Genomic DNA, 24,299 nt, shown 5'->3' on the forward strand with positions numbered 1-24,299 from the left:
ATAATATTTCCGATTTATCAAGCGTTTTACAGCGAAAACACAATATAGCGTTATATTAGCGTAGCCACAATAGCCAGAAACACTTGGGCGCCGACGACCAGTTCACATGCACGACAGATATTAGAAATAGCATCATAAAATGTTTCTTACTTTTGGTGATCTTCCGTCAGAATGTTGGACAAGGTGTCCTTTGTCCAGAACAGTCGTTGTTTGGATCTGGAACGGAAAATTTCCCTCTTGATTTAGCATGGGCACTTGCCAAGTGGCACGGATCTCTCCAACGTCAACAAAGTCAGAGAACGGAACACGGCAAAACTCCCGAAAAAATTTCAATAATCTGATTAAACTATATTGAAAAAACATACTTTACGATGATATGGTCACATGTATCAAATAAAATCTAAACCGGAGATGTTAGTCGTCCATAACGACAGCTAAACAGAAGGCAAATCCATGTCCCCTTTCGCGCGCTCCAGAAACAGGAAATGGACGGTCACGTCATACAAAGAGCTTTAATTCCACCTCAGACCAAGATAAACACGAAATTTCTTCTCTCACCACCTCTTGACAACCAGGGGAAGGTGTATGAAGTGTACGTAGACTCTTACATATCATGCCCATGTATAGGCAGGAAGTTGAACAGAGCATCGATTTCTGACATTCCACTTCCTGGTCAGGAAATGTGCTGCAGAATGAGTTCTGTTTCACTCAGAGAAATAATTCAAACGGTTTTAGAAACTAGAGAGTGTTTTCTATCCAATAGTAATAATAATATGCATATTGTACGAGCAAGAATTGAGTACGAGGCCGTTTGAAATGGGCACGATTTAACTGGCTACTCAATACTGCCCCTTGCAGCCATAAGAAGTTAACCACCTTAGCTCACGAATTGGCAGAAAACTCTGGGGTCGATAATTCTCTTACAAATGGATGTGACATTATGTTTGGGAAATGGAAAATTGTCATAATCACTGTGTTGTGGGCCAATTTCACCTGTATGAGTGTTTTGGTTCTGTGTGAATGCTGTTTGAATCTGGGTGTGAAAGTTTTCATTTCCAGGACTCTGGAGAAATCGAGGACAATACTGATGATAAGATACGGACCGATTCCAAGTTCTGACCAGTGGAAGGATGAATACTGGTTCCCAGACCAAGGATGGATCCGGCTACTTTGAGAAATTATAAATATTTAGGTCCCATCTTGTGTTGATGCTTAGACTGTTTTTTGATAAAGATTATAATGAAAATCCTGATAAGAAGAGTTATGATTCTGATGTAGGCCTGGAACAGCCATTGTAAATACATATATTGGTTATTGTGTGGTTGATGTTGTGGTTGATTTAGGTTGTATTTGGAAAACAAGAAATATTTCTAATAAAAATAGATTTGTGCCTTTTAGTATTTCCAATAAAACTAGATTACGATTAGATGTAAAATATTTAGTCATTTAGTCATATGGGATTTTTATGGATAATGACTAAAATATGTATAAATTTGACTTAGAATTATAACTAAACAGAATACTACTATGTTACTGTATGGATGAATGAATCTTATTATAATCATAATGCTGAATATAATGTGTTCCTTGTTAGAAAGAATGGAGTTATCTTCAGACAGGCTGGAATGATGTGTTCCTTACAGGAAATTCTGTCTCTACCCAGGGAGGGGTGAGACCTTGGGCTGGTTGCAGATTGTTTAACAGGTGGCAGACAAAATAAGAACGCTAACTGTACTGCCATTGTATCCGAGAGGAGGAAGGACATTTTAAAACCTATGACGTCAGTTTTATTATATAACCTGATGTAAATTGTACTATGATCAGTACTCTTGAGAATAAACGCTATTGATTGATTGATTTTGAGACTGGTTTCTGTCCATTTTATGCTAATAAGTATCTTACAAATTCTTATGTATGGGCAGAGTGTTTTAATTGAATTGGTTGCTAACAAATAGGAATTAAATTCCATTAACAGTCATTAAGGGTGGATTGATAATGGAATTTATATGTTTAAAGTAATGATTAAAATATTCCACCCTGAATCCATATAATTGTATGAAATTTATTAGAATCATAAATTTATAATCTGATGATGTGTGTAGTTTTAGTCAGAATTAGAACAAGGACCTTTTGTTCCTTTTTAGTACGTAAGCAGGGTGCAAGTGGGAAACAAATGATAAGAGGAGCTATCGACAGACAAACTGGACTACTGTGTTCCTTACAGGACATTCTGTCTCCACCCGTGGAGGGGAGAAACTGTTAGGCTTGCAGAAAATTATGAAACATGTTGCAGATTAAAGAAACAATGTATCTGTGTAGTGGAAAAATACAGACTGTCTGAGCAAGGCGTAGCTTAAGATTTGAACATGTTTGTGTGTGTGTTATAAAGACTGTGTTTGTATTGTGGACTTGAGAACGTTCTCGTGAATAAACTGTACTTACCTTTTGCATAAGCTGAGTCTTTGCCTAATTATTATTATACTCATGGTCTTACAAACCTCGGGAATTGGTCAAAGCTATTGATTGATAGTTATTATCATTGGGATTGAAAATTCTCGTGACAAGGTTGTGAGAGGTTAAGATAAATATTAATTTGTTTCAAAATATAGTGGCGCTCTAGCAAAGCACGTCTACTCCATAGCACTCTCTCTAGGGCCCCGTATGAAAACAATTTTAGCATATTCATTGTCACTTATGTATGTCTAATTTCAAGAATTCAAGGTTCATGTGTTTCATAAGGTTCATGTAGGGGTACATTCTTAGAAAACTGCTATATATTTTGCCCACTATTATAGGGGTTAAAGGTTAAATAAAAAAGTGTTTCTTTATTATTAAAAACAATGAGTTCAGCCTTTGAGCCTTCATTAGGAACATGCACCGTTGGTTGGAATGCAAATAGCGACAGACTGTATACTTCTATTTTGCATGTCGGTTAGAGTCAGAGTAAGTCTCAGTGAGCTGTTGTGTGCGAACCATCCCTCATGTTTGGCATTAGCGGAGGGTTCTTAGGATGTACACGGACTGGTAACAGTGACATGGCGCATCAGCCATTTTTAATGTGCACATGATCTGGCTCCTCTTAGCTGCCCAGGTGACAGTGAGCCAGCTGAACCTAGTGTCCCACAGCGTGGTGGCTGCTCCCTACCAGTGGCAGTACCCCTACCTGCTGAGTATCATCCCCTCCCTCTTCAGCTTCATGGCCCTGCCCAAAAACAACATCAGCTACCTGGTGATCTCCATGATCAGTGCCGGTCTCTTCTGCATAGCGCCGCTCATCTACGGGGGCATGGAGATGTTCCCGGTTGCCCAGCAGCTGTACCACCACGGCAAGGCCTACCGCTTCATCTTCGGCTTCTCTGCCGTGTCCGTCATGTACCTGGTGATGGTGATGGCGGTGTAGGTGTCCACAAGTTGGCACTTGTTCATTGATTTGAAAGGAAATGACTGGAATAATAAATATGGTAGAAACTCCCACTAGACCAGGGACAGGCAACTTTGATGGGGGTGGGGACAACAAAACATCTGAACTCATCATGAGGGGGCTGCAGTGCCTTGCGGGTCTACGTAACCTCATCCATACCCACACATGCAGTCAGAGCCGGCCCTAGCCTTTTGGGGCCCTAAGTGGAATTTTGTGTGTGTGTACCTGATGTTATGCAGTTTTCCAGCTAATTTCCTGAAATGTTACACTTTACTATTGGATGGAGAGAAATGTTTGCAGTTTTTTAAATGATATCTGAGTGAGAGTGTCGACCATGATTACTACAAGTTTAGATCGCTGGCTAGACTATCTTACCAGTCTAAACAAATGTTAGCTGACGTGGGCTAATTGAGTGACTGTCAAGTGACTGACATAACAAGAGAAAAACTGCTGATGCACAAACAAACATTGAAATTGCACCTTGTGCATTTTACTATTCCAACTCTCAACAGTAAGTTGAAACTCCGACTGAGTTCAGCAGTTGCCCATCTCTGCGTTGGACAATGCCTCTGCGAATCCAATGTTTTTAGATTTGTGGGTGAAGTTGTGAACGAGTGTACACTTCCGGACGAAGGAGATATTATTGGGACGTACCCATGACTAGGTTAGGGCATGATGTGCCTTAATGAGACGAGCCATCCAGAACTGAGGGGCAGGACTGAGTTTGGGAAACCTTGTTCTAGAGAAGAACACCCTCTAGTGTCCTCACATTCTAATCCAGACCTCCAAGACACTTCCATGACTTTGTTTAATTCTTCAACTCAAATCAGGAGATCTAATTACACCTGTTCTAGTGGAAAGTTGTTCTGTTTACCAAAACATGTACTTTACCTCCCAGCTGCAACTAAGAATGTTTTGCATAGAGAAGGGTAATGCTATTGGTTGACTGGTCCTCACAGTATCCATCCTTGTGTATCTTATTTTTTCATCCAGACATGTCTGATCTATTTTCAAAGAATTTGCGTCATTGTCTTTACTGATCCTGTTGACAACGTTGATTGTGTTGAAACCAATGTACAGTACTTTCCCCTTAATTTCAACACTAAATCATTAACTTCAATGCAGATTGTAATAGGTGGAGTGTAGCATAAGACCTACAGACGTCCTAATAATGTGCAGTCTGCTGACACTGGATGACTGTAAACACTAGAGATGAAGGAGCTATGGATTATGGCTGTCTTTGCTACAGGTAAGACTTGCTCTATATTTGATTCATTCAGGGTGATTTATTAAGATGTTCAGATGTATGATGTTGTTAAGTTTGTTGTATGATTGAGAATTGCGTAAGAAAATTGCTGTCACTCTCCAGATGTTCAATTTTTTTTGATTCATTTAAATTGTCAATGGATTATTACCAATATATGAAATTTTTTACGGTGTGGTTAATGAATGTTAGTTTGTTTTATAGTCAATGATTGATTTAGGTTTTGTCTGTTTGCTGTGAAGGATACAATAGCATCAATAAAGACATTGTTTCAGAATTTATTTTTTATCCAAACACTATTTAGAAGTATCACTAAGCCATTGTTTAAGACTGTGAATAGACTACTGATAGGTCTCAGCTGTCGACCATGTATTGGCAGTGATAATGACTTCTTTCTCTCATAAAGTACAGTAGGAAACATTTCTACACTGATGCAGACTATGAAACTGGAACAGCATGGATCATCTGCTATGATAATAGGAACTGACACTATGTATCCTTGTTTATGTGGTTTACTGAGTTAATTATCTTATTTTTAAGTCTCTTTATCACAGGGGAATCTCACCATATCATCTGTCATTCCAACAACCATTGACATAACTACCCCAACTACTACTGCCCCTTTAACCCCTGAATCTCCAACTACTGATGCCCCTTTAACTCCTGAATCTCCAACTAGTCCCCCTCCAACTACTGGCACTCCAACTACCGACACGCCAACTACTTACACTCCAACTACCGACTCTCCAACTACTGCTGCCCCTTTAACACCTGACACTCCAACTATTAACTCTCCAGCTACCGACACTCCAGCAACCAACAATCCAGTAACCGTCAGTCCAGCAACCGGCACTCCAATTATATACATTCCAACTACCAACAATCCAACTACTGACATTCCACCAACCGACCCTAAAACTACTGATCCTCCAACTACCAACCCTCCAACTACCGACCTTCCCGCTACCGACCCTCCAGCTACCAAAATATCATTAACCGACACTCCAACTACCAACTTACTAACTACCCACTATCTAACTACCGACATTCCAGCAACCGACACTCCAGCAACCGACACTCCAGCAACCGACACGCCTGCAACCAAGCCTCCAGAAACCGACACGCCTGCAACCAAGCCTCCAGCAACCGACACGCCTGCAACCAAGCCTCCAGCAACCGACACGCCTGCAACCAAGCCTCCAGCAACCGACACACCTGCAACCAAGCCTCCAGCAACCGACACTCCAACTACCAACTTTCCAACTACCGACTTTCCAACTACCGACTTTCCAACTACCGACTGTCCAACTACCGACTTTCCAACTACCGACTTTCCAACTACCGACTTTCCAACTACCGTCTTTCCAACTACCGGCTTTCCAACTACCGACTTTCCAACTACCGACTGTCCAACTACCAACTTTCCAACTACCGACTTTCCAACTACCGACTTTCCAACGACCGACTTTCCAACTACCGTCTTTCCAACTACCGACTTTCCAACTACTAGCACGTTATCAACCGGCACGCCAACATCTGACACGCCAACAACCGAGACGGCAGCAACTGACATTCCAACTACCGACATTTCAACTACTGAACATACTTCACTTCCAAACATAATAGTGTGTAAATTCATTACCACTCTCCCCATCACCTCTCCCACCACCACCTCTCCCACCACCACCTCTCCCACAACCTTTACCACCACCCCCACCATCACCTCTCCCACCACCACCTCTCCCATCACCACCTCTCCCACAACCTCTACCACCACCCCCACCACCAGCTCTCCCACCACCACCTCTCCCACCACCACCTCTACCACCACCACCTCTCCCACAATTCTCCCCACCACCTCTACCACCACCCCCACCATCATCTCTCCCACCACCACCTCTCCCATCACCTCTCCCACCAACACCTCTCCCACAATCCCCACCACCATCTCTCCCACAATCCCCACCGCCATCTCTCCCACAATCCCCACCACCACCTCTCCAACCACCTCTCCCACCACCCCCACCATCACCTCTCCCACCACCACCTCGACCACAACCCCTCCTCTGGTCTGTATCAACGGTGGTAAGCTGCAAAGTCAAGTTTGTATCTGTCCTGATGAGTGGACTGGAGAGACCTGTTCAGAGGGTAAGTAAACACAAGTACACAATACCTGACCCTGGATCTCACATTCACAGTACACACCACTACATTGCTATACCTAACCCTGGATCTCACATTCACAGTACACACCACTACATTGCTATACCTAACCCTGGATCTCACATTCACAGTACACACCACTACATTGCTATACCTAAACCTGGATCTCACATTCAGAATGTATATTTCATGTTTGCATGTTGAAATGTATTTTAATTCGATAGGGAATTTCTGCAATTCCACCATCAAGGATGGATTCTCCTTCCCAAGAACTACAGTTGGCTGGTCTGCTTATTCATTAAATGTATGTGATGAGAAGACAACCAGTGGTATGTTACTTTTATTCACCTGAAATGGTAAAAATGAATTTTTCTTTTACAATCCTAATTAATGTTGTATTAGGTAACACAAAACCTTGAGTATCTTTTTAACTTGGTTCCTCCAGTCGGTTTACCAAGAGCCTCAGCAAGATGTTTGAATGACACTGGATCTCCGATGTTTGGTTCTCCTCACAAGCTGCAGTGTGAATTAACCCTCAGGGACATTCAAGGAAATGTAAGTCAATAGGCATATTTTTTATGATTTATGACCGGTCTTGGTTTTGCATTCTTCGGGTCAATTACCTCAAACCTCAATACCGGTACTCCTTGTATATAGGTTTGTTATTGTTATTTTATTGTGTTACTATTTCCTCGGGTGCTAATTTTCATACTTTTTACCTCTGCATTGTTAGAAAAAGGCTAGTAAGTGAGCATTTGTATCTGGCACATGTGACAAATCAAATTTGATTTACAGTTATTATCAATCTTACAGTTTGAACAACTGGCGTTTACCTTCAGTTCATGTATTCTGTTCCTTTATTCTGCTTGACAGTTGATGAGGAACATAATTGTTTTATTTCTTGTGTTTTACATTACATTTGCATATATTTTTGTACTTTTTTGTACTGTCCCCTGTTTGGATTTGAACCCACAACCCTGGCATTGCAAGTACCTTTCTCTACCAACTGTGCCACAGTTGTACTCACAGTTCAGCATGTTGCTGCCACTTATAAAATGTTCTGTTGAAAAACAAAAATAAAATGAATATAAATCATTCTCTGTCTCTATTCAGATCTCCAGCAGTTCAGGTGATTTACTACAGTTAGCCTTCAGTACTCAGATCCTGACCTCCCGACCAGAGCAGCTGTCAGCTGACAACATCACCACAGCAGCTCAGATAGCTAACACGCTGCTTCTGTCTGCAAATATCACAGAGGTAAAACATGTTTTGAAATCAAGTCGGGAACTATGACATGTTCTGGAGAGAAACATGAGGTTGTTTCTGCAGTGACTTGAACACTTGAAGGTCATCCCCTGGTTTTGATCATGTTGCAGGACATCGCAGTGGCAGCTATAACTACCATCAGTCAGCTGCTGAATGCCAGTAAGCAGAGTACACAGGAGAGAGACGCTGTCCAGAGGTGTGTGTGTTTGTGTTTCAGCATATGTTTGAGTCTATGTGTGTACGTGTGCCTCTGTGCATGTCTGCATGGTGCATGTACACTGATTTTCTGTGTTTCTCTCCCAGCCTCACAGAGACCCTGGAGAAGTTTTCCCTGAACCAGCACAGTAATGTGTCCTTGGTCGTTCAGCCCAACCTGGCAGTCCAGTCTGTCCAAGTACCAAGTGACTCAGTAGGGATCCAGTTTACTGCTCTGACTGGTGAGTGGGACTGCTAGTGAACCTACATACTGGCATTTAAAGTGATAGTTTATATCTGTATTGACAGACTGGGTAAATCTTCTCATTTTTCATTTGTTTCTCCTCTGTTGGTCAATAAGGTTTGGTATGGATTTGATTTGTTGTTCTACAGACAAGTACAGAAGTAACACTATATTGTTCTGCTTTAAATTGCTAAATCAGTTTAATCTCTGTCTCCAGGAAGATCTGGTAATTTTGTGGCCAACAGAATTCATCTCAACACTAATACCTCTGAACTGATAGCTGACAAAGGAGGTGCTACTGATGTCCAGATTGTCATAAAATTCCCACCAGGTGAGCCAATGTTGGTATGCAAACATAGTGTATAAACTCAAGCTTCCTTATACCGCTTTCACAGAGAGCGCTTAACTGCTCTTTGTGGTTGCCAAAATCAGGTAAGCAGAGTCACATGAGATATGGATAAGTAAACTAATGAGAAGTCATTTGGCTTTCACGATAAGCCTACAAGGCAAGGTCAAGCTACTCATGTATATAAAGTCCTGATATGAAAAACATTCTCTCTCACTCTCTCACTCTCAATTATTTATAAGTTTTTTTATATAAAATGTTTGCATTTTCCAATTAACAACATTCAAGACAAAAGTGAAAAGATATTAGACAACAATAGGACAAAGTGACAGTAACAGACGAGCGTAACAAAGAAAGAAAAAATAAAACAAATTATAATTATATATACAAACATACAATAAAAAATAATAATGAGACATTGGATCATATGGTCACCTGCCGTAGGCTACATATTATACATTACGTGTGAAAAATATATATCCTTATATAAGGATAATATAGAGATTCATTCAATGTGATGTGGGGGGAGATTCTCCATATAGTCAATAAAAGGTTGTCAAATTCTGTAAAATGTCTTTAACTTATTCCTCAAGCAGTAAGTAATTTTCTCCAGTGGGATACAACTATTAACTTCTGATAGCCACATTGCAACTGGCAGGGAGGAATCCAATTTCCATTTCAAGGCAATACATTTCTTGGCAATCGCTAGCAATATTTCTGTTAGCTTTATAGTATGGCTTTGGCTAAGATTGGTGTTCGTAAAGTTGCCCAGTAGACAGACCTCCGGGTCTAAAGGGAATGCAACCCCGTGAATTGAGGATATGGTATCGCATACCCCCTGCCAGAAACTGTGTAGTTTTGAATACTGCCAAGTGGAATGGAGGAATGTTCGTGCTTCTACACCTGCATTGCTTGCTGTTTGGGGTTTTAGGCTGGGTTTCTGTACAGCACTTCGAGATATTAGCTGATGTACGAAGGGCTATATAAAATAAACTTGATTGATTGATGTTCCTTCATCTGAGCCACATCTAAAACATAGGGAGGAGATATCAGGGTTGAACTTGTGCAGTCTAAATGGGGTGATATAGAGCTGATGGAGGAAATTAAACTGGATCAGTCTGTATCTGGAGTTCAATGTGGATGTAACACCATCCCTGCATAGGTCACTCCATAGACCCTCATCAAGATCAATACCCAGATCTTTTTCCCATCTAAGTCAGGGTTTATCTAGCCCAGGAAGTGTTAGTCCTGACATAAGAGCATCGTAAACACGGGAAATGGTCTTGAACAGTGGTTGGTCTGCGTGGCAGAGTTGTTCAATAGGTGACATCTTAGGTAGGTTCTATTGTCCCTTGAGAGACACCCTAATAAAGTTTCGTAGTTGTAGTTAGCTAAAGAAGTCCCTGTTAGGCAAGTGGTATTTCTGTTTCAGCTGATCAAAAGACATAAGAACTCCCTCCTCGTAACAATGTTCCAGAAGAGTGATCCCCTTATCAGACCATGGTCTGAAGTTATTTAAAAGGGTGGCATGGGAAACATATATTTACATTGCCAAAGCAAGTGAAATAGATAATAAACAAAGGTGAAATCAACTTTAAAAAATGAACTGTAAACATTACGCTCACAAAAGTTTCATAGGAATTGAGCCATTTCAAATGTCATATTATGGCTATGTACAGTTTTATAATGATGTATCTCTCTCTCTCTCCACTCAGTTTTGTATAGTAAAACACAAACCACAAACCACATTGGTTTTATACTCTACCAAAACGACCGGTTCTTCAGGTCCAGGGCTTTCAGAGCTTCTTCAGGGACCAGCAGAAGGGTCATCTCTGCTAACCTGGGACAGGTGTCTGGGTTACATGTTGAGATGCTCTTCAAGCCCACAGTAAGATTTCTCTTGGAATCAGTAAATGCATAGTGGTCCAAATTATCTTGGAAACGCAATGGGAAGTTATCCATTATCTAAGTCACAGGGTAGGAAGCACAGTTCCTGGAGTGCCCCAGGTATTGCAGGATGTTGTTCCAACTAGGCACTACATCTGACCAACTGAGCTATTTGATCAGTTCAGTGATTGCCTTAAGTCAGCACACCTGGTCTTTCAGGACGTTTAAATCAAAAACATGATGTGCCTGTGGCCCTCCAGGACCAGGGTTGCCTACCCTTGATCTAAGTTATCCATTGACTCTTATCAGCCATAAGGAACAAGGAAGCATATTTTTTGCCAGTGGACAAGGAAGCACATGTTGTATTGTACATGATATGATTTTTTTCCCCCACATGTGCTTAATGACCTGTTATACTTCACAATTTACTTTATGATTATTATTTTTTAAAAGATGAGTACTGTGAATGCATGTCTTTTTCTGAAGGATTTTCAGTGAGTTTGTTTCTGTTCTCACTTCTCAGGTTGTCCCCAACGCCTCCCTCTATGACTTTGCCTGCGTGTCATGGAACTACACGTTGAAAGACTGGAGCACCTTTGGCTGCTCCAAAGTCAACCACTCAGAAGACAGCCTGCGATGTTTCTGTAATCACACCACTAACTTCGCTGTGCTGATGGTGAGTAGCTAGCTGCCTTCATCTCCCTTTTACTGACCACACTCTGACCTATGGTTTACATCAGCAGGATCCAGACCGATGAGGGCAATGACTTTCTATATGACTGTGACAGAAACTTAGTGTTGAAATGTATTTTTTATTTTCTTTCCACAGTCGTTCAGGAGGGATTTTAAATACGCTGAGGCGCTAAACTGGATCACCATATTGGGATGTTCCATGTCCATCATAGGGTTGAGTTTAACAATAACATTCCAGTTCGCAACCAGGTAAGATCCTACAGGGTTCCAGAACCAATTCAAAATATACAATAACATTCCAGATCACAACCAGGTAAGATCCTACAGGGTTCCAGAACCAATTCAAAATATACAATAACATTCCAGATCACAACCAGGTAAGATCCTACAGGGTTCCAGAACCAATTCAAAATATACAATAACATTCCAGATCACAACCAGGTAAGATCCTACAGGGTTCCAGAACCAATTCAAAATATACAATAACATTCCAGATCACAACCAGGTAAGATCCTACAGGGTTCCAGAACCAATTCAAAATATACAATAACATTCCAGATCACAACCAGGTAAGATCCTACAGGGTTCCAGAACCAATTCAAAATATACAATAACATTCCAGATCGTTACCCGGTAAGATCCTAGAAGGTTCCAGAACCATTTAAAAATATTGGGTGCATCGCTGAAGCCCCTTGTCTGATCCAACAGGACTTGATAGGTGAAACCATTATGAAACCCACCATTAATGAACCAACACATCCATATCTACACTTCTAACATCCCTAACATATTGTTGTCTATCACCTATCCCCAGGAAATCACGCAAAACCAACCCAACGGTCCTCTTAGTGAGCGTCTGCATGTGTCTCCTGATCTTCACCCTCCTCTTCATGTTGGGAGTGGACAACCCTCATAAACAGCTGGGCAAACCTGAAATACAGGAGGACAACATTCTCCCCCCGTCCGACACACACACAGAGCGGGACAGAGGGCCCTGTACTGCAGTGGCAGTCCTGCTGCAGTACTTCCTGTTGGGGACGTTCACCTGGAACACACTGTACGCCACACATGTCTTTCTGATGATCAGAAACAGCCTGGCCACCAGCCCGTCAAACTTCACAGCCTATACCGTGGCCATCGGATGGGGTAGGACAGCATGGAGGAAAATAAAGTATTTAGTTGTTTCTGAAGCTTTGGCTGACATTAGCCCTTGGCTCCTTGGCTCCTTGGATCCTTGGCTCCTTGAACCAAAACTAATGCTAGGGGTATTTTCAGGCTCTAATAAGCCTGAAATAGAACTTAAAAGCAACTTGTATAGTGATGATATGTCTTTAGAGGAGGTATGTGTAGTGTATATACTCTGTATATGGCTGCATGCAAACCTACCAGGAAATAACATCATTCTCTGTCCTTTAGGACTGCCTGCGGTTGTGGTGGCCCTCACCTTAGGAATTAGTTACAGAGTGGATGATCCACTGGGTTACAGGCAGGAGGAATTGTGAGTCAATACTGTACTACACTAATACTGTACTACTTGTCTGTACTGGATTGTACTATACTGTACTATACTACTTCTGTATACTGTACTGTACTATACTACCACAACTACACCTGAGTACTGTGCTTTTTTTTACCTCCTCTGTGGTTATTACATAATAGGTTCATTTTAAATTAAAGTGTGTCAAATGATTTATAAAATTGTATAACTCATGCTGTAAAAGGTTATCCCTGTCAGTTTTTGTATACATACTTATAATGCATGTGCCACCCACCATATAATACATGCCACCCACCATGTTTGATTAATACCACGTTATTCAAATAACAGGCGCTCTGTTTTGTCTGTCATAGAGTCCCACTCTCTAACTCATTCATTTGACCTCTCAGTTGCTGGCTTGCTGCCCTCGATCCAAAGGGGAACTTTGACTTCAAGCTGCCAATGTTTTGGGGTTTCCTGATCCCTGTGGCGTTCATGCTTATCTTCAACACAGTGGTGTTGGTATGTTTTGTAGTTACAACATGCAAGACCAACCCACATTTAACCAGGTAACATTAATGGGGGCATTTTGGGGACACAGAGTAGAAAGGTGGAGTCACAAAGATCAGTCTTGATTTAAATGCCTGCTAACAAGCTTGTTAAGTTTAAATTGTCTTTCAATGAAAAGCTTATTATAAATAATGTATTTATTATTAGTCATTAGTAACCAAATCACAATTTAATGAGCACCCTGCTCTAACCCACTCAGTCAATGGAAGCATAGTGTTATTATACAACAGCATTACAGCAGTCTGTTACCGCAATCTAAGTATGTTGGTTATGTTTCCCAGTACAAGACACACATCGATGAAGAAGAAGTTCCTCAGTAGCTTTTCTCTGGCTGTGGTGCTCGGTCTCTCCTGGATCCTGGGCTATCTGTTGCTCATTACACAGAACGAGACTATGTACACCATACTCAACATCTCCTTCTGTGTACTCACCACCACTCAGGTAGTAAATGTATGCACTCACTACTGTAAGTCACTCTGGATAAGAGCGTCTGCTAAATGACTGTCACGGTTTTCTTCCTGGGATGAAGGAGAGGACCAAAACGCAGCGCGGCTAGTGTTCAACATAATTTAATAAAGAATATGTGAACACTACAAACAACAAAACAATAAATGTGAAAACCGACAACAGTCCTATCTGGTGCAGAACACAAAGACAGAAGACAGGAAACAATCACCCACAAAATCCCAACACAAAACAAGCATCCTATATATGATTCTCAATCAGGGACAACGATTGACAGCTGCCTCTGATTGAGAACCATATTAGGCTGGACACAGAAACAGACAAACTAGACACACAACATAGAATTCCCACCCAGCTCACGTCCTGACCAACACTAAACAAGTAAAACACATAAGAACTCTGGTCAGGATGTTACAATGACTCAAATATAAACTATAAATATTAGTGTACTATTGTACCACAGAATCCAGACATGATTGAAATCAGACACTTAATAATCATAAAAAAATTGAGCTGGTCTTTATGGAAACGTTACCTTTTGTTTGTCCTTGTGTGTTCCTGAAAATACTTAATAACGTTTTTGTTTTCGCTACACAGGGCTTGCAGATTTTCATTCTGTTCACAGCAAGAACAGCAATTTTCAAGAAAAATATGTTAAGTGCTTTGAAATCTGTCTCTAGCACTGGGATCCCTCTTCACACTAAGAAGTTCAGTCTATGGCGAGGCAAGCGAAGAGAAAAGGTTGAATCATACACACAGCTGGACACTGATCTGTCATTTCCACCTTGGTCCTCACAGACATCTAACTGATGGGCTGCAAGTTCAAACTCTGTTGTAAAATATCTCATATAACTCCACTACTACAATATAATGCACACAACATTTTGTATCAATGTATATTCACTGTGAATTCCCTCAGAAGGTGTGTTGTACAATGATTTTTTGTCATAAATACTGTATATCCTGAACATTTGTTCTTTACAAAATGTTCATGTTTTAAATAAATCTGTGATTATTCTCTTTTAAGCGGATGTGTGTAGTTATTCATAGTGAGAAAAAACACTATTTTACACAATATCTCTGTAAATAGATTTAGACAGTGTAGCCCAGGGGTGTAAAACAAATGTTCCCCTCGGGCCACATTTGGTCATTACCGAGGTACGGAGGGACGCACTTAAAATTGATCAAGGATGAGAGGGTTCGCCAGGCAGAGATCGAGGTCAGTGGTCGCAAGTGATCAACCAGCGGAGCAAGCAGGCATGTCAGAGGGAGGTATGAAAGGTTGAGGAAGAAAGCAGGCATGTCAGAGGGAGGTATGAAAGGCTGAGGAAGAAAGGTATGTCTGAGTCGTAGCCATGAAAAAACACGGCAGCTGGACATGCTGGGGGAGCGTGAGAGAGAGCACTCACCTGGAACATGGAAGGGAAGTTAATAAAGTTTCCGCATTGCTCTGTGTACAATGTTTTTTCCACACCAACAAACCTTCACACGTGGGGGTTGGCAGAGAGCCCAGACAGCTGCACACTATGTGGATGACCAGCCAACTTGGAGCACGTGCTCTCCTCCTGCCACGCAGGTCTGACCGATGGACAATTCAGGTGGCGGCATGACCAAATACTGACTCAACTAGCCACGGGACTGGAGCAAGCAAGAAGAAAGCTGAAACATCTCACCCAGGGCTCCTGTTTCATCCACTTCCTTAGGTCAGGAGAGAGCACAGCAAAGTGAACATGTAGTATCCAAAAAAGTGTTATACAAAATATATTTTATATTTGAGATTCTTTAAAATAACCCTTTGCCTTGATGACAGCTTTGCACACTCTTGGCATTCTCTCAACCAGCTTCATGAGGTAGTCACCTGGAATGCATTTCAATTAACAGGTGTGCCTTATTAAAAGTTCATTTGTGGAATTTCTTTCCTTAATGCATTTGAGCCAATCAGTTGTAGTCTGACAAAGTAGGGGTGTTATACAGAATATAGCCCTACATGGTAAATGACCAAGTTCATATTATGGCAGGAACCGCTAAAATAAGCAAAGAGAAACGACAGTCCATCATTTCTTTAGGACATGAAGGTCAGTTAATCTGGAAAGTTCAATGTGAGTTGATGTTGATGGTAATGTAGCTGTGACCTCAAGGGGTGATGTTGATGTCACCAGGAATGATGAGGCTCACACTGTACTGTATATCTGTGTTGTGCTGCTCAAACAAAGTCTGATGTACAGTTTATACAAATTCTTATTTACATATGATTTGGTTATTCTCTACCTCAACAGGCAATGATATTGTCACTATATATGACAGCTAGGATATCTCGTTAGTAGGGTTGCAAAATTACAGGAACTTTCAATAAATTACATTGTTTTCCCAAAATCCTGGTTGGAGGAATAAGCAGGAAATCCAGAATCCCTGGAAAAACAGGGAATTTATTGAAAGTTGCCAGAATATTGCAACCCTACTCCTTAAGTAACCAGCAGTGTATCACATTAATACCATTAGTCATTAACCTTTATTTTACCAGTTAAGTTGACTGAGACAACATTCTCATTTACAGCAACAACCTGGGGAAGAGTTAGAGGGGAGATGAGATGAATGAGCCAATTGTAAACTGGGGATGATTAGGTGACCGTGACAGTATGAGAGCCAGATTGGGAATTTAGTCAGGACACCAGGGTTACCACCCCTACTCTTACAATAAGTTCCATGGTTTCTTTAGTGACCACAGAGAGTCAGGATCCCCATTGAACATCCCATCTGAAAGACAACACCCTACACAGGGCAATGTCCCCAATCATTACCCTGGGATATTTAGACCAGAGGAAGGGGTGCCTCCTACTGGCCCTCCAACACCACTTCGAGTAGCATCTGGTCTCCCATCCTTGGACCAACCAGGACCAACCCTGCTTAGCTTCAGATGCAAGCCAGCAGTGGGATGCAAGTCTCAATGCATTGAAATATTGATTTATTTTATCTTTATTTAACTAGACAAGTCAGTTAAGAACAAATTCTTATTTGGGTTAACTGCCTTGTTCAGGGGCAGAACGACAGATTTACCCCTTGTCAGCTCAGGGATTCAAACTTGCAACCTTTCAGTTACTAGTCCAACACTAAACACTAGGCTATGCTGCCGCCCCCAAATATGCATGACACTGTGTATTTATTCCTTCTGTCACTATTTCTACGTTTGATCTTTAACTCTGCATTGTTGGAAAAGGACCCATAAGTAAGCATTTCACTGTTTTGTCTACAACTGTTGTTTACAAAGCATGTGACAAATACATTATGATTTGATTTTGAAGCAGAGTCCTCTCTGTCTACCTTCAACTGCCGTGTGGTGGCGCCAAACTCTTCTTCTAAAGGAAGATCATTTCTTATGGCAGTGGAACGTCCATCCAAACTGTTCACCAGTCTTCCTCATTAATGTGCAGATAAATAGAGATGTTTATGAAAACACTGAGCATATTCACTGTCACTTAAGTATGTCTAATTTCAATAATTCCATTTTAATTTGTTTCATAAGGTTCATTTAGGGGTACATTCTTAGAGAACTGCGAAACATTTTGCCCACTATTATAGGGAAAAAAGTGACAGTTCAATAAAAAGGGTTTATTATTAAAAACAATGAGTTCAGCATTTGAGCCTTCATTAGTGCCATGCACCCACCTGGTTGGAATGCACATAAAGACAGACTGTATACTTTTATTTTGCATGTTGGTTAGAGTTGAGTAAGTCATCACATCTCAGTGATGTGATGACTTACACCTGTTGTGTGTGAACCATCCCTCATGTTTGACATTAGCGGAGGGTTCTCAGGATGTACACTGACTGGTAACAGTGAGAGAAGGGCTGACATTACGCATCAGCCCTTTTAAATGTGCACATGATCTGGCTCCTCTTAGCTGCCCAGGTGACGGTGAACCAGCTGAACCTAGTGTCCCACAGCGTGGTGGCTGCTCCCTACCAGTGGGAGTACCCCTACCTGCTCGGTATCATCCCCTCCCTCTTCAGCTTCATGGCCCTGCCCAAAAACAACATCAGCTACCTGGTGATCTCCATGATCAGTGCCGGTCTCTTCTGCATAGTGCCGCTCATCTACGGGGGCATGGAGATGTTCCCGGTTGCCCAGCAGCTGTACCACCACGGTGGCGCCCCTCTCACCATCCCTAATTGATAGTTGTAGGACTAATTGGAATCCTTTATACCACTCAGGAGGCTGCCCTGTCGTTTTCCTGGTAACCCTCTAACCTCCATTATCTCATCTCCTGGCTCTGGAGCCTGTGGACAGATTAAGACTTGAGTTGTCTGAGACTCCAGGGTTTAATGTTGACCTGTCCTGCTGCCTTTAGAAACCCATCCTCTTTATATCTCATCCTGATCTATGGAGCTGGCTGCCATAATCTGTCCCCCAAAGGATCGTATGCTAGCTACTGTACCTCCAGTCTTAGCCATACGTTCCAATTATTGCTCCTTCCTCCACAAGTTTGCACTTGTTCACTGATTTGAAAGGAAATGAATGGAATAATAAATATGGTAGAAACTCCCACTAGACTAGTGATGGACAACTCTGATGGGGGTGGGGACCACAAGACATCTGAACTCATCAGGAGGGTAGTAGCACCCACACATGCAGTCAGAGCCGGCACAAGCCTTTTGGAGACCTTAAGTGGAATTTTCTAATAATTTTGCCATGGGATTCAGAGAAAATGTTTGCACTTTAACAACTAATTTCCTGCGATTCTACAGTACACATGTTGCCATAGGGTGGAGAGAAATGTGCAGTTTTTATTATGATATCTGAGTGAGAGTTTCTTTCAAAATCAATTAGGGCTCCCCTGTCGGTAATTCAACCATGATTACTACAAGTTTAGATCGCTGGCTAGACTATCTTACCAATCTAAAAAATGTATGACTCCTTTAAGATTTGTGGGTGAAGTAATGAATGATTTCAGGAGAAAGGCGATATTATTGGGACATACTAGGACTAGGTCAGGGCATGATGTTGCCTAATGAGAGGAGACATCCAGAACTGTAAAGGAACAGGGAAAGGGTTCAGAGAAGGCAAGAGCAGTGGTCAGATTGAGTCCATATGGTTGTGTGCTGGTGTCAATGCACATTTTAATCAAATCAAATTTATTTATAAAGACCTTCTTACATCAGCTGATATCTCAAAGTGCTGTACAGAAATCCAGCCTAAAACCCCAAACAGCAAGCAATGCAGGTGTAGAAGCACGATACCTAGGAAAAACTCCCTAGAAAGGCCAGAACCTAGGAAGAAACCTAGAGAGGAACCAGGCTACGAGAGGTGGCCAGTCCTCTTCTGGCTGTGACAGTACTCAACAATTCAATTGTTTCTAAATGATAGTTTTGGAAACCATGTTCTAGAGAAGTCTACCCTCTAGTGTCCTCACATTCTAATCCAGACCTCCAACCTCCAACCCTCCAACCCAGTTCCATTGTTTAAAATTCTTCCCCTCTAATCAGGAGATCTAATTACACATGCTGTAGTGGAAAAACGTTTCTGTTTACCAAAACATGTACTGTACATTCTCAGGTGCAACCAAGAATGTTTTGCATAGAGAAGGGTAATGCTATTGGTTGACTGGTCCTCACAATATCCATCCATGTGTATCTAATTTATTCATCCAGTCATATCTTATCTCTTTTCAAAGAATTTGTGTCATTGTCTTTACTGATCCTGTTGACAACATGGGTTGTGCTGGAGCCAATGTACAGTACTTCCCCCTTAATTTCAATAGTAAATCATTAACTGGTATCTGCACGTTACTGCAGTCTCTGTGACAGTTGGAGAGCAGCACAGCATTAGACCAACAGACGTCCTAATAATGTGCAGTCTGCTGACACTGGGTGACTGGAAACAGCAGAGATGAAGGAGCTATGGATTATGGCTGTCTTTGCTACAGGTAAGACTTGCTCTATATTCGATTCATTCAGGGTGATTTAAGAACACATGCTCTTTCCATGACATACAGTGCTTTCAGAAAAGATTCAGACCCCTTACTTTTTCCACATTTTGTTAAGTTACAGCCTTATTCTAAAATGTTTTAAATTGATCTACACACAATCTAAATCTACACACAATACCCCATAATGACAAAGCAAAAACATTTTTGCTAATTTATGAAAAATGTACAAATGAAATATTACATTTACATAAGTGTTCAGACCCTTTACTCAGTACTTTGTTAAATTATCTTCGGCAGCGATTACAGCATTGAGTCTTCTTGGGTATGATGCTACAAGTGTGTTACCCCTGTATTTGGGAGGTTTCTCGCATTCAGTTTGGATGGGGAGCATTGCTGCACAGCTATTTTCAGGTCTCTCCAGAGATGTTCGATCTGGTTCAAGTCCGGGCTCTGCCTGGGCCACTCAAGGACATTCAGAGACTTGTCCTGAAGCCACTCTTGCATTGTCCTGGCTGTGTGCTTATGGTAATTGTCCTGTTGGAAGGTGAACCTTCACCCCAACATGAGGATCTGAGTTCTCTGGATCATGTTTTCATCAAGGATCTGGCAACTCTAGAACTCTGAGTGCTGCAAAGATGGCTGTCCTTCTGGAAGATTCTCCCATCTCCACAGAGGAACTCTAGAGCTCTGTCAGAGTGACAATTTTTTTCTTGGTCACCTCCCTGAACAAGGCCCTTCTCCCCCGATTGCTCAGTTTGGTCGGGCGGACAGCTCTAGAAAGAGTCTTGGTGGTCCCAAACGTCTTACATTTAAGAATGATGGAGGCCACTGTGTTCTTGGGGACCGTCAATGCTGCAGAAATGTTTTGGTACCCTTCCCCAGATCTGTGCCTAGACACAATCCTGTCTCGGAGCTCTACGAACAATTCCTTCGACCTCATGGCTTGGTTTTTGCTCTGACATGCACTGTCAACTGTGGGATCTTATATAGACAGGTGTGTGCCTTTCCAAATAATCAATAGATTTTTCCACAGGTGGACTTCAATCAAGTTGTAGAAACTTCTCAATGATGATCAATGGAAAAAAGATGCACCTGAGTTAAATTTCGAGTCTCATAACAAAGTTGCTGAATACTTATGTAAATAAGGTTAATCTATTATTCATTTGTAATAAATTTGCAAAAATGTCTAAAAACCTGTTTTCGCTTTGTCATTTTGGGATATTTTGTGTAGATTGCTGAGGAATTTTATTTCTTAACTATTTTAGAATAAGACTGTAATGTAACAAAATGTGTAAAAAAGTCAAGGGGTCTGAATTCTTTCCGAAGGCACTGTAGACTGGCCAGGTGAATCCAGGTGAAAGCTATGATAACTTACTGATGTCACTTGTTAAATCCACCTCAATCAGTGTAGATGAAAGGGAGGAGACAGGTTAAAGAAGGATTTTTAAGCCTTGAGACAATTGAGACATGGATTGTGTATGTGTGCCATTCAGAGGGTGAATGGGCAAGACAAAAGATTTAAATACCTATGAACGGGGTATGGTACTAAGTGCCAGGCGCACCGGTTAGTGTCAAGAACTGCAACGCTGCTGGGTTTTTCACGCTCAACAGTTTCCTGTGTGAATCAAGAATGGTTCACCACCCTAAGGACATCCAGTCAACTTGACATAGCTGTGGGAAGCATTGGAGTCAACATGGGCCAGCATCTCTTTCGATGTAATCCCTTATGACACAGGTGTCAAACTCATTCCACGGAGGGCCGAGTGTCTGCGGGTTTTCGCTCCTCCCTTGTACTTGATTGATGAATTAACATCACTAATTAGTTAGGAACTCCCCACACCTGGTTGTCTAGGGCTTTATTGAAAGGAAAAACCAAAAACCTGCAGACACTAGGCCCTCCGTGGAATGAGTTTGACACCCCTGCCTTATGATGTTGTTGTTAAGAGTCTTCTGTGATTGAGAATTATGTTGGAAAATTGCTTTCAATTCAGATGTGCAAAAATCTATGATACATTTAAGTTAACAAATGATTATTGCCAATATATAACCTTACTGTTTTTACTGTTTGGTTTATGAATTTTGAATTTTGATTTATAGTCAATGATTGATTGATGTTTTGTCTGTTTGCTGCAAGGGATTCAGTAGCATCAGTGAAGACATTGTTTCAGGCTTTATTTTTATACAAACACTATTTAGATGTATTGTTAAGTTGTTGTTTACAGACTGTGGAGAGACTACTGTCAGGTCTCAGATACAGTTGATAACAAAGTAGCCTTTGCTATCAAATGTCAACCATTTATTGGCAGTGATAATGACATATTTCTCTCATAAAGTACAGTAGAAAACATTTCTACACTGATGCAGACACAATGAAACTGGAACAGCATGGATCACCTCCTATGATTAAAGCAACTGACACTATGTATTCTTGTTTATGTGGTTTTTCTGAGTTAATTATCTTTTTTAAAGTTTCTTTTCCACAGGGGGATCTCACCATATCATCTGTCATTCCAACCACCATTGACATAAAAAAACAACTACTGATGACCCTATAACCCTAAATACTACTGGTCTTCCAACTACTGGTTACCCTACCTCTATCCCTGTCACCAGTACCAGTCTGCCCACCACCTCCACCACCTCTACCAACACCTCTAGCACCACAACCCCTCCTCTGGTCTGTATAAATGGTGGTGAGCTGCTGAGTGGAGTCTGTATCTGTCCTGATGAGTGGACCGGAGAGACCTGTTCAGAGGGTACATCCACACACTTACCCACTCCTCCACAATACTATACTACTACACCTAACCCTGGATCTACCAATCAGACTCCTCCACAATACTACACTACTATACCTAACCCTGGATCTACCAATCAGACTCCTCCACAATACTACACTACTATACCTAACCCTGGATCTACCAATCAGACTCCACTCCACAATACTACACTACTATACCTAACCCTAGATCTCACATTCACAGTACACACCACTACAATACTATACCTAACCCTGGATTTACCATTCACAGTCCACAACACTACTCCTTGGAGCTCACATTCAGAATGTGCATTTCATGTTTGCAGTCACACATTTGGTCCATGTTGAAATGCATTTTACTTCAATAGGGAATTTCTGCCATTCCACCAGGAAGGATGGATTCACCTTCCCAACAACAGTAGTTGGCTGGTCTGCTTATTCAGAAGAGTTATGTCATGAGAAGACAACCAGTGGTATGTTACTTTTATTCACCTAAAAAAACAAAAATGTTACAGTCCTAATTAATGTTGTATTAGGTAACACAAAATCTTGGTTCCTCCAGCTGGTTTACCAGTAGCCTTTGCAGATTGTTCAAATGACACTGGATCTCCACAGTTTGGTCATACTTACAAGTTGGAGGGGGAATTAACCTTCAGTGACATTCTAGGAAATGTAAGTCAATAGGCATATTTTTTATTATCTTGATTTATGACCAGTCTTGATTTACCATTTTTCAGGTCAGTTACAGTTATCATTATGAGGAGTGGATCTTACAGTCTGAAGATCAGTAACAACTGGCTCTTACCTTCAGATCATGTATTCTGTTCCTTTATTCTTTAACAGTTGATGAGGAACATTTAAATTTTATTTGTGTTTTACATTACATTTAGTCATTTTGCAGATGCTCTTATCCAGAGTGACTTACAGTAGTGAGTGCATACATTTTCATACTGGTCCCCTGTGGGAATTGAACCCACAACCCTGGTATTTCTATTGCCATGCTCTACCAACTGAGCCACATAGTTAGTACCAGTAATGTAATATCCAAATGTACTCACAGTTCAGCATGTTGCTGCCACTTGCACAATGTTCTGTTGAAAAACAATACTAAAATATAATGAATAAAAATCATTCTCTGTCTCTATTCAGATCTCCAGTAGTTCAGGTGATTTACTAGAGTTAGCCTTCAGTACTCAGATCCTGACCTCCCGACCAGAGCAGCTGTCAGCTGACAACATCACCACAGCAGCTCAGATAGCTAACACGCTGCTTCTGTCTGCAAATATCACAAAGGTATAAGATGTTTTGAAATCAAGTCGTGAACTATGACATGTTCTGGAGAGAAACGTGAGGTTGTTAGTGCAGTGATTTGAACACTTGAGGGTCATCCCCTGGTTTTGATCATGTTGCAGGACATCGCAGTGGCAGCTGTAACTACCATCAGTCAGCTGCTGAATTCCAGTGAGGAGAGTTCACAGGAGAGAGACGCTGTCCAAAAGTACTGGAGTGTGTGTGTGTGTGTGTGTGTGTGTGTGTGTGTGTGTGTGTGTGTGTGTGTGTGTGTGTGTGTGTGTGTGTGTGTGTGTGTGTGTGTGTGTGTGTGTGTGTGTGTGTGTGTGTGTG

The 24,299-nt window shown here is 41.4% G+C and overlaps 3 protein-coding genes across 3 annotated transcripts; all 3 read left to right on the top strand.

The window, feature by feature from the left end:
* The first annotated feature begins 3,064 nt into the window (after positions 1–3,064).
* On the top strand, positions 3,065–3,494 carry LOC129847463 (protein jagunal homolog 1-B-like). The gene has a single exon (XM_055915262.1). The coding sequence runs from the start codon at positions 3,065–3,067 to the stop codon at positions 3,398–3,400; it is 336 nt and encodes a 111-aa protein (XP_055771237.1). The 3' UTR covers positions 3,401–3,494.
* Positions 3,495–4,633: 1,139 nt separating this feature from the next.
* On the top strand, positions 4,634–14,801 carry LOC129847462 (adhesion G-protein coupled receptor G7-like). Its single transcript, XM_055915261.1, has 17 exons — positions 4,634–4,670; positions 5,226–5,352; positions 6,667–6,833; positions 7,073–7,177; positions 7,294–7,403; positions 7,962–8,105; positions 8,225–8,310; positions 8,418–8,555; positions 8,775–8,884; positions 10,615–10,787; positions 11,310–11,462; positions 11,616–11,728; positions 12,294–12,625; positions 12,896–12,977; positions 13,367–13,525; positions 13,808–13,967; positions 14,589–14,801. The coding sequence occupies exons 1-17, from the start codon at positions 4,634–4,636 to the stop codon at positions 14,799–14,801; spliced, it is 2,409 nt and encodes an 802-aa protein (XP_055771236.1).
* Positions 14,802–15,181: 380 nt separating this feature from the next.
* LOC129847464 (protein jagunal homolog 1-B-like) lies at positions 15,182–18,162 on the top strand. The gene is made up of 2 exons (XM_055915263.1): positions 15,182–15,263; positions 17,855–18,162. Exons 1-2 carry the CDS (start codon positions 15,182–15,184, stop codon positions 18,160–18,162), a joined length of 390 nt encoding a protein of 129 aa, XP_055771238.1.
* Positions 18,163–24,299: the final 6,137 nt, after the last annotated feature.

Source organism: Salvelinus fontinalis, unplaced genomic scaffold (genome assembly GCF_029448725.1).
Source record: "Salvelinus fontinalis isolate EN_2023a unplaced genomic scaffold, ASM2944872v1 scaffold_0856, whole genome shotgun sequence".
NCBI classification, from domain to species: Eukaryota; Metazoa; Chordata; class Actinopteri; order Salmoniformes; family Salmonidae; genus Salvelinus; species Salvelinus fontinalis.